Source organism: Eschrichtius robustus, chromosome 9 (genome assembly GCF_028021215.1).
Source record: "Eschrichtius robustus isolate mEscRob2 chromosome 9, mEscRob2.pri, whole genome shotgun sequence".
NCBI lineage: Eukaryota > Metazoa > Chordata > Mammalia > Artiodactyla > Eschrichtiidae > Eschrichtius > Eschrichtius robustus.
In genome coordinates this window covers 27103415-27121243 of record NC_090832.1, presented here as the reverse complement: position 1 = coordinate 27121243, position 17829 = coordinate 27103415, and the positions used below count along the sequence as shown (strand labels likewise).

Sequence of the window (17829 nt, the reverse complement as noted above, 5' to 3'; positions counted from 1 at the left end):
TAGTGATATATTTCATTTTTAATTTGATATTTTTGATGAAAATATAATCACTGCTGTTGATAAAAATCACAATAAACTGCATCCCTTGATCATTTATGATTTTATGACACCCCCAACAAGGTTACTTTTTCTAATATGGTATATATATATAACACTATATAATATAGATATATCTGTGGTTCAGTAACAGGGCTCTAATAATCACTGATTTATTCCGCAGTTATTTATTGAGCATCTACTGTGTGCTTGATACACGGAATGAATGAGATTCTTTCAAGGACTGGTGTCTGTTATGCTTTAAGAACATGGATTCAGAGAGTTAAGAGGTTACATATATTTTACATTTATTCAAATATTTTTAGATATTTACCCATGACCCTATGTCTCTCTTCCTATTTCTCTACAATCAAATTTTTTAAAAACTGGTCACTGGGCAAAAAGTCTTAGGTCCCACCAAGGTTTCAAGCAATTACCCTTGAAACTAGTAATGAAAGCCCTAAGTAATGCTATAAACCCTCCTTACTACCTCCCTAAGTCTTGAAAAACCTTTAGGTGTGATGACCTATAAAAAATTAGGTTAAAAGGGAAAAATTAGTAGAATAGACAACCTTGCATAACACTTATGTTTCTATATAATATTAAAATGTGTTATAAATGGCAAAAAATGTCATTAAATTTTTAACAAGTTTTTGAGATTTCTTTAAAGAGCAAAATATACTTGTAGTAATCAGAACAAAAATAAATGTAAATATATGTATATTGTCTAATTTACATATTTCCCTGTTTACTTGTTACAGAAAAAAGATTAAGACAGCTTACAAAATACAAAAACAAGACCACAAGAACAAAACGAGACATAAAGTGGAGCCAGGAGTGCGCTTGAAAATATATGCCTTAAAGTCCTAGAAAGTTGCTACTGGCAGCATAAATGGGAAGTCTGGTCAAGTACACAATGCTGCCCAAGGCCTGAGGGCAAGGACTTCGTCCTAGTCCCTGGCTTGGCCCTAGCACCATGCCTGGCACATAGAAAGTGCTCAATGAATATTTGTCAAGTGAATGAATGGTCTCACAGAAAGTATAACTCTTTTCAGTTCTTAGACCAGTCAGTGCTAATTGTTTTTGAGAGGCCCCCACAGAGAGGACACTGCTTCACATGAAGGTCGTGTAAGGAACAAGGTGCTCAAACACATCCTGCGATGTGTCACGATGATTAGGTTGGTTCATAGAGCTGCTTTGTGTTGCATGCAGTTCAGTAAAAGTGGGTTCACAGTGAATGTTCTCTGTATCGGCAGAATTTATAATAGACCTTTTAAAATACCTAACCCAGATCATATTTACAGTGAAATGAAATTACTCATTTTTCTTTTAGAATGCAAGAGATTTTATTAAAATAATCTACCATGTATCATTTGAAACAAATACTTGTGATTTTAAAAACTAATATCTCTCTTGATTTATTTCCCCTCTACTTCAGGGATGTTAGAGATGTCTAGAACCCTACCTTCATAATACTTAACTCAGGTGCTTGGAGTCTCTCAACCTGAAGGAGGGTGGGTGAACATTTCTTCAGTGAGTTCCCTGAGCGAGGATTGGCAAACTAGAGGAAAAGGAGCTGGATTGTGTCCTGAAAGGGAATGCACACGATTTTTGAATTCTTGGTAATTCACAAACCGAGCAGCCTCTGGACTTTAGAGGACAACCACTCCTCATTCTTCTAGTTGGGAAAATTAGAATTTGTCTCCTGGCAACTGAGTTCTTGGGTTTCATCCTGCCTGCCCCCCCCCCCCAAGCTCCTCCTGCACCTGCAGTGACGACACAGACTGAGGAGTGGATGCAGGAGAGGGGAACCCAGGTCACTGAGCGTCTTCTGTGACCTGGGCATTACGTGAGATGCTTTCTGTATCTAATCCCCTTTCATCTTTATAACATCCCTGCAAGGAAGCCCTCCCATTTTCCAGACAAGGAAACGAAGGCTCTTGGGAGTCATGGTAGCCAGGAAATATGGAGCTGGAATTTGAAATCTGCTGTGACTGGATCTGGTCCTGCCGTGTGGCCACCTTTTCCTAGGAATAACAGAAATTGGCCCACTGAGAAATAGTAAAGCTGTGGGACATTCTGGTGACTAGATCCTGATCGTTCCTGAGAAGACTGGCAAAATTGTGTTTCCAAGTCTAAAGCGCTAAGAAGCTGACCCTGGGTCTGGGGTGACCCTGAGGTATGTCACCCCCAGGGAGACCCAGGCTGAGAGCCAGCTGTCCCTTCTGCCTTTGGCAGTGAGTGTTCTCTGTATATCTTAGCTATAATTTGGCTCTTCCAGCAATGAACTCATTAATTTCTTACTTAACTGGCCTCTTCTTGAAAGAGATAATCTGCTTACATGTTTTTGACTTCCATACTGACTACTCCCAAATCTCCTGCCTTCCCCACTTGGGTCTCCCTCAGCCTTTGCACTCATTTTCTTTCTACCAAATTCATCTTGCTCACCAAATGGGCTCCTCCTGCACATGCTTTTTTCATTTGTTGTCAATACTGTCCACCCAGGCGCTCAAGCTAAAGACCTAAATGCCATCCTTGTTCCTTTCCTTATTCCCACCTCTCCAGTCCAAGGCACATCAAATAGGTCACGAAGTCCTATCCCTTTCACACCCTAAATACTTCTCCATTCTGTCTCTTCCCCTCAATCCAAACACCACTGCCCTTGTTCAGGCCATCATTAGCTTTTCTCTGGACGATCACAGCAGCTTCCTCAATGCTTTGTCTGTTTCAAGTTCTGTACCCTTGGAGCCATCCTCCTCAACACAGCTGCCGGAGGCTGATCCGAAATGCAATCTGACTACATCAATTTCAGTGTAAAACTTTTCTCTGCTTATAGGATTGTCTACGGGGAAAAGTTCAAGCTCACTAACCAGGCAGCCAAAGTCCTCTGGGGCTAGCCCTTGCCGCTCTCTGCAGCATTGCTTCTCTCCACATTGTCACGAACTTTGTGCTCCAGCAACACCAGTGTGCTCACAAAACTCCCTGTGTAAATAATGCAGGTTTTCATTTCTATCTTAGCTTAAGGTAGTCCATGTGCCTGGATTACCCTGCTCTTGGCTTGGCAAATTCTTACCCATCATTTATTTGAAAGTCATGTGAAATGACTATAGAAAAAGTTTGACAACACACAAAAATTAAAATAGCAGAACACACTCTTAGCAAAGCTAAAAGAAGACGTATTGGAAGAATATATTTGCAACATACGTAACAAATGATTTAATATCCAGAATTTATAAAGAGCTCTTAAAAATCACTAAGAAGACAACCAAACATAAAAGCAACAAAGGATATCAATAGGAAAACAAATGTTTAATATACTTCAAAAGGATACTTAGTTGAACTTTGTCTCTTTGATGACAAAGAATTTTTTTGCTTATTAGTTTGGCAGACATTTAAAATATTGATAATATCCAATATTGGTTAAAGCGAAAGTACTGTTATGCACCTTTTTGGAAGGCAGTTTGGCAATGAAGGTTTTAAATTAGCTGTTGACCCAGCAGTTTCAGGTCTAGGATTCCCTGCCTGTACCCAGCCTCCCCCACCAAATCCTTACAGAAGTGTCTAAGAACAAATTTCCAAGTGTAATCATTACATCAGTATTTGGTAAAACCTAGACGCCTGTCTGGAGAAGAAAGATTATATGATAGAACAGTCATTTAAAAGAATAAGGTAGAACTATGTGTGCTGACATGGAAAAACAGACTGTTATTGATATGTGTATTATCTATTTCTGTGTAACAAATCACCCCAAAACTTAGCAGCTTAAAGCAACAAACATTTATTTATCTGACAGTTTCTAGAGGTTTGGAATCCAGGAGTAGTTTAGCTGCATTGTTTTGGCTTAGGTTTTCTCATGACATTGCAGTTAAGCCGCCACCTAGGTCTGCAGACATCTGAAGCTCAACAGGGGCTGAAGGGTCAGCTTCCAAAGTCACTTACATGATTGTTAGCTGGCCTCAGGTGCTCACTGTGTAGAACCCTCCACTGGCTGGCTGAGTGTCCCTACGACATGGCATCTGGCTTTCCTCCAGACTGAATGATACAAGAGAAAGAGAAAATTCAAGATGGAAGCCTCGGTCTTCTGCACACTAATCTCAGGAGTGACGCCATCACGTCTGCTGCGTTCTACTGGTCACTCAGACCGACTGTTGTACAACATGGGAGGGGTTAACAGGAGTGTAAATATGAGGAAGCCAGCCATCTCTGGGGACTCGCTTGGAGGCTGGTTACCACAATATGCTTTTATAGACAAATGTGTATGATATCCTAATTTTATTTTTTTTTAAAGGGAGAATTATGTATGTATACATATATGCACAAGAAAAACTGAAAGGTTCACGCCAAACTCTTAACAGTATCCAGCTCCGTGTAGTGGGTCTGGGGGTGGGGAATATTGAAGACAGCATGTTCACTTATTACTTACAAAGTTTGTTTTCCTTTTATGTACTATAATGAGCATGTATTACTTTTACAATTAAAATAATGAAATAAGACCATATTTCCTTCTCCAGGAAGCCTTCTCTGATACCCTTCCCAAGCTGATGTTATTGCCCTCCTCAGCACTCTCCTGTTTCTGCCACAAGCCCCCACTGTTGCATGAGTGTCATTGTGTTGCCGCACCTCCCCCTGTGAATCCCTAAGGACTAAGATGAGTGCTCATCTTTGAATCCTCTGTGGCTAACAGACTGCCTGGTACAAAATAGTAGCTCTATATATGATTGTTGAATGAATGAACTAAAGGATTTATTTAATGCCATCAAAATTTATTGTGTAGCTCCAAAGGTAATAGAGGTTGAGTCTTGACCCTTGATACCAGTAGGTCCAATAGCTTTTTGACCTTCAGATCTACATTCGTGTTCAATTAACCTTGCTAAACATAGTATTCTTATTTTTCCCATTTTCCCTTAGAAGATTTCCCATTTTTCTTTTAGGAGATTATCTAGTAACTGGTGTGGGAGATGGTATTAAATTTTTTTTTAAATGAAAGCCCTAATGGAAAAAATTATATGCAGTAAAATGGATAAAATGTACTGTTTCATGCCAATGTAGGTTTCAAACATTAAGCTAAATATTCTTGCCTAAATGAGAAGGGTAAGGTAGCTGAATCAGCCCCAAATCTTTTACCTAATGTTAGTATCACAAATGGAAGCAATTATAATTGCTGGCAGAAATGAATCATTCCAAAACTAGGTCTGTGCAGACAATTCTTTATATTCACTTAATATGGCTTAAAACAACCATTCTTTACTTGGAACAGTCCCCAGAAGTAGAAATGTGTTATTTGCTGATGCTGTCTTTAAAAAATTAATTTTCAAAGTTTTTATCTGAGTGTACTATGAATATATGCTTATACCACACATATAAACATAAATTTCAACTGTTGCTTCAAACCTCATTATTTTCTAAAGGAAGAACATCAACGCGTGAAAAACAGAGTCTCTGAAATAGCCAGTAGAGTGTAACCATAGCTTGTAGCTATAAAAACCCAAGAATTCCCCAGGGAACCGGAAGCACAGTTTTCAGTATAATGCTTTCCGGTTGCCACAGCGGGCCATTCCGCAAGCATTTTCTTGAGTGCCCACCTCTGGGGGCCCTACTAGGCCCTGGGCATACCAGCAGGAGGATTGGTCGAGACCAAGCTCTCTCCCACCAAAGTGAGCTCCCAGCACACACAAAGCTGACCCAGATGAAGGACTGCAGCGATGTAAACTGTTACTTTGCTGCTGCGGCAATAATAATCGCGGCTTCAACATCTGGCCTGGAAGCGTTGCGTTTAGCACAGAAGTGGAAATATGGAGGAGAAAACAAAAGAATTAGTAGGGAAGTGTACCGTGTGTATTAGGGCAATGTGTTGCTTAGAAGGTTGGGATCCCAGTCGGGGTGGGTGGGTAATAGAAGTGAAGGAAAAGAGAGGTAGGGCGCAGCGATCTCGCGCTCTCTTCCTCGCTCCCGAACCCTGGCCAAGCCGGTAATTTTTAAGCAGCGCGAAAACTAAACTGTGCTGACTCTTAGTGGTGACCTCTGCTGAGCGAACCCACTGTTGCTACCGAGTTTACGGGTCCGGACATTACTTTCCAGGGAACGAAATTCAGATCGTAGGGACACAGAAGTCTTGCGAACCTGCAGAAAATAAGAATTTCATTCTTTTTACTCTTAGCCAAGTAAGAAGTAAACAGTTCACAAGTCCTGTGGGAGACAGACATGCCCTGGGCCGGGGAGGCAGGAGGTAGGGGTTGTCCTCCCCAAAGCGGCCTGTGACGGTTCCGCAGGTGGCGGTCGGTTCCAGGGCATCCAGAGAAAGCTGCACCCAGTCTCAGCTCCACGTCCGGGTTCCCGCCCCTGGGACCACGCCCTCCCTCCCCTGCCTCCGCCCACACCCCATTCCCCAGAGCGGCCAGTCTCTCCCCGCTCGCCCGTGGGAACCGTTGCCCCGGCGATCCTCCGGAACTAGTAGAGGCTACTTGGACTTAGTTTCTGCTGTTTTGCTTATTTCACATTTTTGCCTCACTTGGAATAGGTGTCCCTGCCCCCGCCCCCAGGCTCGGCTGCCCCGCGAGGCCACTGCGCCCCCGGGAACCTCCCCCCGCCCCTAGCCGCGAGCGTAATTCCAGGTTCCTCCGCGGCAGGCGCACAGACAGAAGAGCGCGTCGCCCGGGACTGGGAGGGACCAGCTTCCCGCTCTAAATAAAGCACGTCCCGGCGGCGGCCTGGGGCCCTGGGCTCCTTCGATGTTGGGGCGTTGGCGCCCGAGCGTCCGGGAGCCCCGCAGCCCGCTGGCACCGACCTTTTCCCCTTCCCTGGCCGGCAGCTGAACAGGGTCCCGCGGCTGCGCCGGGAGGAACCGTGGGTGGAAAAGCCGCTGCAGCTCAGGGGGAAGGGGCCTGAGGGAGCCGTCACTTGTTGCGGCTAATGAACGGTGCCCGACCGTGGAACGCAGTTGTTTCTAAAATCTTTAGCTGTGCCCGCGATCCCCCAGCCCGCGCCCCTCAGCTCGGAGCCGGGAAGCAAGGACAAGCGGGAGCCGCTGGCCATGCGGGAGAAGAGAGGACCGCGCCCCGAGAGCCCGCCCGGGTGGGTGCTAGGTGCCCGAGGGGCGCAGGTCCGGTCCCGCTTGCGGCCGCTGCCGGGGCTTCCAACCGCAGAGCGTCCTCCCTGACGGGGAAACCGCGCGGGACACAACCCAACGCAGCTCGTCACCTACTTACAAATCGCTGTCGCTAGGATTCCCGCCACTCCTCTCAGACCAGCCCCCCACCCCTGCCACTTTTCGGAGTCCTCCGCCCCCGTCACTGCCTCCCCGGAGCTGCGGGGCAGTCGGACGCGGAGCCGCAGAGCCGCGAGGACGCCTGGCTGGAGCTGCCCTTTGCAGCCGAGCCGGCGCCCCCTGCCCTTCGCCGTGGTGTTGGGCGGGCACCCCTGCCGCCCTCGCTCCGCTCCTCCCGGCTCTCTTCCCCGCTCTCCTTCCGCAGGTCTCGGAGCTCCACCACCGCCGGGTGCGGCGGGGCAGGCGCGATGCGGCAGCTGTGCCGGGGCCGCGTGCTGGGCATCTCGGTGGCCATCGCGCACGGGGTCTTCTCGGGCTCCCTCAACATCCTGCTCAAGTTCCTCATCAGCCGCTACCAGTTCACCTTCCTGACCCTGGTGCAGTGTCTGACCAGCTCCACCGCGGCGCTGAGCCTGGAGCTGCTGCGGCGCCTCGGGTTCATCGCTGTGCCCCCCTTTGGCCTGAGCCTGGCTCGCTCCTTCGCGGGCGTCACCGTGCTCTCCACGCTGCAGTCCAGCCTCACGCTCTGGTCCCTGCGCGGCCTCAGCCTGCCTATGTACGTGGTCTTCAAGCGCTGCCTGCCCCTGGTCACCATGCTCATCGGCGTCCTGGTGCTCAAGAACGGCGCGCCCTCGCCGGGGGTGCTCGCGGCCGTGCTCATCACCACTTGCGGCGCGGCGCTGGCAGGTGAGCGGGACCCGCGCGGACCCCCGGTACGCCCCACCCCAGCAGTCAGAGACCGCGGAGATCACTTAGGGCAAAGCCCTCACTTCCAGATGGGGAGACTGAGGCAGAGAGAGGCGGAAAGCTTTGAACGTGGTCGCTCGGCTCGAAAACGGTACTTCTGAGACCCAGCAGAGCCTTCCCCAGGGTTCCGGCCTCCCCCGTTCAGAGCCCCCTCCCCCCCCGTCCTGGCTTCCGACCCCCGCCCGTCTCACTCCGTATCGCCCTTCCGTTCTCGCCCTCCCCCTTCCGTCTTCCCCCTTTATTCGTTCCTTCCTCCGGGAGGGGTGGGAGAGCCGCCTGAGCCTGGGAGCTAGAGTCCCCAGACCAAGACGGAAGGAGGGGGCCGTGAACTTCCCTGGGTCACTCGGGGCCGGAGTAGGGAGGGACGACGGGAGCCAAGCTGGAGCCCGGGGGCTAGCTTGGGATCTCCGGCGCCGCGCGGGGGGCTGCGGGCGCGAGGCAGAGGCAACTGGATTGAGACCCGTGCGGGTCGGGCTTGGAGGACTGAGCGAGATGGGAGCTGGCGAAGCGGGATGCTTTCATTCGAGGGTCGAGGGGAGGGCGTTCTTCGCCCGGTTCCCAGCCCGCCCGCGGTTAGAAGCCACTAGCCGGGGCCCGCTCGCTCCTCTGGTGCCCCACGGAGGCGACAGGCGTACCACGTGCCTGGGTGACATCCGTGCCAGCTCGGGAAGCCACAGCGCCTACCCCGAGGGCATCTGCGCTGTCCTGGGCCTCTGTCTTGGATAGAGGTAGACGGGAGACCCCCGGGGATAAGGAAGGGAAAGCGCGCCTCTCCTGCCTCGAACTGGGCATTGACTGAACTTGGCTCTTCCTTTTGTTAAGCGTGGGTAGAGCTGGAGCGTGAACCCTGTCTACTTTCCAACCGATGCCGTTGCCCCAGTGGGTACCCACCCTTGCCAACCCGGTGTCTTCTCTTTTTCCTTCCTGCCCTGGCTCCTCCGTCCTCTTGATGCGCTCCAGGAGCCGGCGACCTGACCGGCGACCCCATCGGGTACGTAACGGGCGTGCTGGCGGTGCTGGTGCACGCCGCCTACCTGGTGCTCATCCAGAAGGCGAGCGCCGACACGGAGCACGGGCCGCTCACCGCGCAGTACGTCATCGCTGTCTCCGCCACCCCGCTGCTGGTCATCTTCTCCTTCGCCAGCAGCGACTCTATCCACGCCTGGACCTTCCCCGGCTGGAAGGACCCGGCCATGGTGTGCATCTTCGTGGCCTGCATCCTGATCGGCTGTGCCATGAACTTCACTACGCTGCACTGCACCTACATCAACTCAGCGGTGACCACCAGCTTCGTGGGGGTGGTGAAGAGCATCGCCACCATCACGGTGGGTATGGTGGCCTTCAGCGACGTGGAGCGCACCTCTCTATTCATTGCCGGAGTCGTGGTGAACACCCTGGGCTCCATCATTTACTGCGTGGCCAAATTTTTGGAAACCAGAAAGCAAAGCAACTACGAGGACTTGGAGACGCAGCCTGGGGGAGAGGAGGCGCAGCCAAGTGGAGACCAGCTGCCGTTCGGCTTGGAGGAGCTGCCCGCGGAGGGTGGAAATGGCGGGTCAGAAGGTGGGAAGGCAGCAGGTGGCTCCACTCAGCAGGGTGGGCAAGAGGCGAGGGGCAGCCCCAGAGGAGTCCCGCTGGTGTCTGGGAGCTCGCAGATCTCAGACAGCCCTGAAGAAGTGAGCAAGAGGTCATTAAAGGATACTTACCTCGAAGTGTGGAGGTTAGTTAGGGGAGCCAAGTATATGAAAAAGGATTATTTGATAGAAAATGAAGAGTTACCCAGTCCTTGAAAAGGAAATGCATGTATGTATATATGTACATACACTTATTTTCTATGTTAGAGATGACATATTTTAATGAGGAGCCGCCCAATATTTTGCTTTGAGGAGTGGGGAAGGGAAGCAAAGACAGAAGCTGAAACGCCTGACAGCAACAAAATTAGCAAAGGCGTGTGAATTATTTAGCGCGAGTTTAGCCGAGGCATCACAGAGACCAAAGATTGTGAAGGTGACTAACGAATTAAGGCAGGGTTTCCGGCTGCAGACTCCTGGCACATTTCTTGTCATTATGACCATAACCACATATCTGCACGTACCAAGAGTCCTTCAACCACCCCTTACAAAGATGGAGTGTAGAAATGATGGCAGCGCTTAGTAAACTCAAAGATTACATGTAGGGGCACCTTTTTGATGATAGTTAGAACTATAGTTTTTATGGCCAGCTGGGAAGAGTATATTATTGAAATGACATTTTTAAATACACTGAACTGATGTTTACTGTTTATAGTCATCTGAAATATGTTTCCTCTAATATTTCCTCACTTTTAAAAAATATATAAGTGCTCTACTATTCTATTATTCTATTATATATTGGTAGAAAATGTTAAAGCTGTTTTGAAACTATGAATCCTCAGCTTTAATCATGAAGTTTAAAGTTGGCTTTTAGTAATTATAAAAACAATTTGAGAGGTTGTTTTGGTTCATGCTTTATAATATTTATTATTGAATGCCATTACCTTTTTAAAAGAACAGTTTTACTGTGTCCAGTATTCTCTAAAGTAAATGCAACGGCTGACGTATAATTCAGTATTAACTGAAACCCAAACAGAAATGAGACCGTTCTGTTAAGCTAGGCCTTTCAAGTTGCACTGCACATCCAAACCGTGTTACAAAAAGAGCAACTGCTATATTCACTTCATGATATTTTTCTATCTTAAATTTGTCAAAATAAAGTATGAGTCTCTCTGCTAAAAGGGATAATGTTAGAAATTTGTTTTAGACACATCTATGTTCTCTTGCTGTTGTGTGGCTGTGTTTGCCTTCCATGGTGGTGTCTAGTATCTGGGAAGCAGGGCCCATCCCATCAGGAACTTCCTAAATTAGCACGACAGTTTGGTTTCAAACAACAACAGCATCAAAAGCACTCTCATTTTCCAGTCAAGGAAAAGTAAAGTAAAATAAAGTCCTGCCTCATGCTGTAGTATGAAAGCCATCCACAGCCGACTTCAGTTAACATAGAGTTTGAGACATAATATTAGCGGGCAGCGAGGGGGAAGTCTTCCGGTCAGCCCTCTCCCGGAGAGGTACTTGGAGGGTGAAGACACTCATTATTTGCCAGCATATTTCTGAGACTCTCAGATGGTGGCATCCTTTATTTTTCTTTATTTTCCAAAAATCAAAACAGAGCAAACAGCAGAGGCATCAGTTTGTCTCCACAAGCTGGTTAAGTGACATTGTAATGGTTTGTGATTGGTTCTGGCTTACTTGTTTTCACGGCAGTTGATTGTTTTCATAGGTACCTCTACAAGCCATTTAAGATGTAGGAGCTCTCATTTGGCTGCAGTTAGAAATGGTTGGCTAGAGTTATACTGACTTCTTTCAAAATAAGCATTAATTGTAATGCCAGCATGCCAGAAGGCAACATCCTGCTGCAACTCTGTGAAGCTGAGAATTGTTAGGGAAAAGCAGCGAAATTGAATGAAGTATATATATTTTTGTTAAGTCCACTATCAGGCAAATGGATAAAATGATTGTTTTTCACTGAAAAAAAAATTCCTTTTGGTTAAAACCGTTGGTTTCCATTTATTACAAAAAGATTAACTCTTTTCTGTCAATAAACTTGTGGAGACACTGTATCAGTTAGAATTCTCCAGAGAAACAGAACCAAGAAGGTGTGTGTGTGTGTATGTGTGCGTGTGTGTGTGTGTGTATACTGAACCTAGAAGATCTATCTATCTATCTACTTTAAGGAATTGGCAACTGTGGGAGTTGGCAAATCTAAAATCTGTAGGACAGGCCAGCAAGTGGGAAACTCAGGTAGGGCTTTTATGTTGCAGTCTTGAGGCAAAATTGCTTCTTCGGCAAACCTCAGTCTATGCTCTTAAGGCATTCAACTGATTGGATGAGGCCCACCCACATTATGGAGGGTAATCTCCTTTACTCAAAGTTTACTGAGTATAAATACTAGTTATATCTTAAAAGTGTCTCCACAGCAACATTTAGACTACTATTGGACCAAACAACTGGGCACCACAGCCTAGACAGTTTTCATAGAAAAGTAACCATCACAGACACCTATGGTAGGAGGGATGAGGGGGGGTATGATAGGATAGAAAAAACGCCAGGAAGATCAAAAGTGTCCCATGCATTGGTTTGGGCCAAGCTTAGGAGTCTCTCCGTGGAGAAGCAAGTCACAGGGCAGGGCAGAATAGGAGTCAGTGCTGGAGCTCAGCCACAGGAGGGCGTGAGCAGGTGGCAGGCATGGCCTGGTTTGCAAATCCTTCCTCCATGGTCAGTAGCACTTGAGTCCATCTACAGACTCAGGTCCACCCTGACCTTTGGGCTCTGGCAAGGCATTGAGTCAAGCACGAAGGAGGCTTCTGACATTCTCCGGAGTATCACCATGGGAGGGACTCAGCTGGAAGTCACAACTGTCGTGTAAGTGACCCAGTCTTTGTGCCCATTTCTGACAACTTGGATTCTCCCTTTTTCTGAGAATATGCCCCCACATTGTACCCCTTTTGGTGTCTGGTCCCAATTGACAATCTGTTCCCCTATCAATTCTTCAGGATGGAGGCCCTGCCTCACACTCACCTGCCACTTCTCAGCTGGAATCTGTCTGTGGAACACAGCATGATGTCAGGCCTTCTCAATGCTGGCCCTGCTGCTGGACCCCTACCCAGATGCTGTCTAGCCCTCAATTGTTAATTGAGTCATAGATCAATCAGAAGCTCTGGGGTAAAAGATTTCCCAGAACTGTGCGGGTGAGAGGGTGTGTACATGCTACTGTGGGTTGCTGAACAGAGCTGAAGCAGTGACCGAAACTTTTATGAGACTAGCCATCCTGAAAAGTGGTGTCAGAGGGCCTACTAGTCTGTATGATTAATAGCAATAGTTCACCAAGACAAAGCTAGGCGAAACTCACAAGTCCTTACCTGACTGAAGATTTTTTTTTTTTGCCTTTTAGTTTGAGAAGTTTCTATTGACCTATCTTCAAGCTCACTGAGTCTTTTTTGGCCATGTCCAGTCTGTTGATGAGCCCATCAAGGTCATTCTTCATTTCTGTCACAGTGTTTCAGTTTTTTTAAAAAACTTCTAGTATTTCCTTTGAATTCTTTCTTAGAGTTTCCATCTCCCTGCTTACATTGCCCATCTGCTCTAGCATGTTGTCTACTTATTCCATTAGATCCATTAGCATATTAATTATAGTTATTTTAAATTCCCTGTCTGGTAATTCCAGAACCTGTGTCAAATCTGAGTCTGGTCCTGATGCTTGCTTTGTCTATTCAGACATATTTCATCCTTGCTACTTAACATGCCTTATAACTTTGTTGTTGTTATTGAAAGCCAGGTGATGTAGGATAATGGAAACTGAGGTAAATATGCTTCTAGTGTGAGATTTCATGGTAATATGGACTTTGTTTAATGTTTGCTGCAACTGTAGGTGCCAGAGTGTTTAAGTTCCTTTAGCTTTCTTGTTTTTATCTCCCTGTTGTCTTTGGGCTTCTCTAAGAACTCCTCCTTAAATAGAGTTTGACACACCACGGCTCTTACAGCTGTAATCCACTCATTAAATTGGGGCCTTGTCGGTGTGCTGGTAAAGTGTAGGGGAGGGGACGTGTACTACAATCTTATTATTACATCTCAGTCTGTTAGGGGCCTGTGTCCCTGGTTTGTGACCTTCATAGGTGTTTCTTAGCCTTTTCTTTTTTCTCTCCTTAGATGGGACAGGAAGACCAGTGGGGCCTCCAGTGGGAAAAATGCCCTTTCCCCAGGGTGGGAAAGTCTGGTAAGTCCCTGCCGCTGGAGAGTAGGCCTCTGTTGTGAAGAACTCTCTGGGCATATTTCAAAATGGTTACTCTTTCCCTCCCTCTGCCAGAGTGCCAAGGTTTCCAGGAAGTCAAACCCATGAAAATGTAGGGGCTCCCCTAAGACTCCTCCAGGAGTTTCTCACGTGATAGTCCACATTCAGCCTCCAGAAATTTATAAAATTTACCATTTAAGTGTTTCTACCAGTTTATAGCTCCAATGGATTCTGCTTCAGGTAAGGAGGTCTCTGCTGTAACTTTCTGGATTCATCTGTCTCTCCAGATTTGGGGGTGGCAGTTTGCCCTGTGACCTCAGTTCTCTGATGAGTCCTTGAAAAGTCATTGATTTTCAGTTTGTTCATCTTTTTCTGCTTGTAAGGAAGGTAGTAACAACTTCCAAGCTCTTTATATGATGGAGCTGAACCAGAAGTCCTGGTTGAAGATTTTTGAAAAGTCTGCTCAATTTCTATAACGACAACCATTGTGAAGGGAAAGTAGACATTCCTAAGGAAGGTTCCAAAAGAAAATAAAAGCACACAAAGCTACTGGCCCTTCTTGTAACTCCTGCCCGCTGCACCTCATGTGGCGTGTTGGCCACTCCTGCACTCAAGCTGTGGTGATATATGCATGTGAGTGTGGGCAACTTTTGAGTCCAAGTGTGAGCAAGAGTCAATGCACATTGAGATCGGTTGCCACGGTAGTTGTCATTAGTATAAAACAAAGTCTTTTTTATTGTTGCTATTTGCTTAAGTCATTTTAAGTTGAGATTTCTGCCACTTTCAACCCAAAGAGTCCCAAGTGGCACAAATATAAATGAATGGTTCTTAGCCAACAGGGTGGGGTGAAGGAACAAAAGAGGTTTTTGTTTGTTTGTTTTGTTTCTGTTTTTCATTTTTCACCATGCAAGCTGTTACCTGCACCTGACTAGGGATTAGATATGTCACCCTGGTCTCTTACAAATTACCATCTACCATGTATCACCCATGGTCTTAAACAACCCATGGTTTTACCTGTCGTCTTTCCCTTCAGTTTACAATTCAGTTGAATCCCACATTCATGCTTCACAAATTCACTGGACATTGGAGCAATGTTGTGTATTGCACACTATTATAAATAATAATACCTGAGGCTTATTATTGCAGTGCTTGCTATTTGCTAGGTGCAGTTCTAAGTGTTTTACATTGACTAATTCATGTAATTCTCACAATATTCCTACAGGTTGTCATTAATATTATCCCAATAATACAAAGGGTAAACTGAGGCATGAAGAGGCTCGGTAACTTGCCCTGGTCTCATAGCTGGTAACTTGTAGGTGTGGGAGCTGATTTGAACCCAGGTGGTCTGGCTCCAGTGCCCATCTGTCTCACCATTATGCTATTCTGCCTCTTGGTAAGAAGCACTCAACCTGACATCATAAAGCTGGAGAAGGTGGGAGTGGTGGTGGGCAGTTCCAATGCTTGTTAATTTTGCAGCTCAGTGAGGACCCAGACTCTATCCATGATTCCTTTCTGCTGTCCTCAAAAAGGAAAAGGATCCAACCTATATGTTTGTATGTACGAACAGTTTTCTGTTTGTGAGCACTAAGGGACCCAGAGAGCAGTTGAGGTACCATGAAAACAGAATAGAGACAGGGGTCCAATTGCTATTATAACCAAGTCCCCAAGATCTCCAGCCTTTTTGGTCCATCTCTCATTTAATATTCAAGTAAAACAACTTAATCCTTCACCTTAAATAACCCTGAAAAGTGCAGAGCTTCAGACGAGTGTTTCTGAGGATTCCTTGAGCATGCTCAGTGTTGTTGATTACTTCCTGCTCTCAGGCGCTGTGCCAATCACTTAAAAAAAAAAAAGCTTAATTGAAATATAATTTACATCCATAAGATTTGCTCATTTTAAGTGCACAATAGTCATTAGTATGTTTACAGAATTGTACAACTGTTACCACCATCTAATTCTAGAACATTTTCGTCATCCCAAAAAGAAATCCTGTACCATTAGAAGTCACTATCCATTTCTCCTGAATCTTCCCAGCCCCTAGCCTCACAAATCTACTTTCAACCTCCATGGATTTGCCTCTTCTGGTTGGATGCTTCCTGCTGTCCTGAAATTGCTCTTTCAAGCTGCTCTTCCTAACCTGCTCCTGTGCTCCTTTTTTAGGCCAGGTATTGCTAATAGAAAGTTGATGTTGGGATGCAGCTGAGGAGATCTACTAAACGCTTGAAGCTCCCTATCATAAGGGCATTTCAGTGCAGGAAAGGAAAACTTGAAAGTTAATGTCAGAAGTCCTCGCTCTTGGTGTCTCTGAGTATTTCTCTCCCTACTTGGCCCTTGCTTGCTGCTATGCACAGTCCCTTTCCCGTAGTCACACTTACCCTAGACTTAAGCCCCCAAGTTCCTTATTTTCTTAATATTTTTCTGAAGAAGTAACCGGAAGGGCTATAATACTGTTCTCTAAGACAAAAGAGCAATCATTCTCCAATATAATTCTTCACCACATCCTAGAATGTGGAAAAGCCATAGTTATTAAAGCATCACCCCTTTTCTGTCCCACTACACAAAACACACACACACAGATATGTATATATGGGGAGATATATATACATATATATATACATATATATATACACATATGTATGTATATGTATATATACACACACACACACACACACACACACACACACGGATAGGGAAAGTTACTCTGCAAGATTTTACAACTAATGCAAAGTTGATTGCCCATCTGTCATCTCCCAGCCCCTGTCCTATTCTTCCTTGTACACAGAACTCTAAACTTGTTCAGGTACAAGCAGCAATGTGCTCAGGGAAGATGGGCTGACCCCCTAGTTGGATTAGTCATCATTTTTCTAAAGCCATCATGGTGGACCCATAGCTCTTTGCCAATGATTGGTTCAGCGGTGGGCCTGTGACCCAGTTAGAGAATGAGGTGAATGAGCAAGTATGCTAGGGAAGGGGTTCTGGGCAATTTCGCTATGATAAGAAGACGCTCTTCAGAAGAAACTCCCTTTATCCTGCCTTTGCATGCAGTTGGTGTGGATGTGATGTCTGAAACTACAGTAGTCATTTTGCAGCCATGAGTGGACAACGCTAAGGGTATACAGCAGTGTGCTGAAGGCAACCAAGAAAATGAGGGAAAGAGTCTGTTTCTTGACACCTTCATTGTGCTGCTGAATTAGGAACACTGGAACTGCCTACTTCAGGCTTCCTGTTATAGGAGAGGATAAATTCCTATTCTAAAGTCATTTGTAGTTGGGCATTCTTTTTCTTTCAGTCAAAAACTTCCCAACTGATATAATTTAAATTTGATAATTAATTTTGCTTCTGAAAGAAAATACACTTGAAAAGCAAAACTTTTTTCCATTGCAACACCGATTTTAACCCATCTATCCATACTTTATCCCTTTATTCAACATTTATTAAGTAAATATTATATACCAATTTCTGAAATTTGTTTCCTTTTTTAAAATATTTCTTTATAGTCAATGTAATTAGTGATTTTATATACACGAAGGATTCCTTCCAAAAGGGCTAATTTGAAGATAAAGACTAGTCAAACATTCTTTGAAAGGGCAATAAAAACTCTAAGGTTTCTCTTCTAAAGTTTATCTGAAAGACACAACTGGACAATGTTTCCCATATTCACCAAGAGTTTAAAGAACGAACCAGAAATGTGATAAAAAAGGGGCAAAAAGTGTCAAAAGAAAGTTTTTAGCAAAGGAGATCAAATGTCTCTTATACAGATGAAAGGATCCTTAACATCATTTAAATAGGAGAAAAGCAAATTAAACCACAATGAAAACACGCGTGTCAGCAAGGCTGTTGGAACGAAGGTTGTTCAGGAGAAAGCATGTTGGTACCACCTCTGAAGACAAGAAAATGGATAATAAATAATGCACCTTATTATGGGCTGAATGTTAATGTCTCCCTCCTCTACCCCCAGTTCCTATGTTGAAATCCTAACC

The 17829-nt window shown here is 45.7% G+C and overlaps 1 protein-coding gene across 1 annotated transcript; it reads left to right on the top strand.

The window, feature by feature from the left end:
* Positions 1-7548: 7548 nt before the first annotated feature.
* Positions 7549-9837, top strand: SLC35D3 (solute carrier family 35 member D3). The gene is made up of 2 exons (XM_068551702.1): positions 7549-7987; positions 9008-9837. Exons 1-2 carry the CDS (start codon positions 7549-7551, stop codon positions 9835-9837), a joined length of 1269 nt encoding a protein of 422 aa, XP_068407803.1.
* The last annotated feature ends 7992 nt before the right edge of the window (positions 9838-17829 follow it).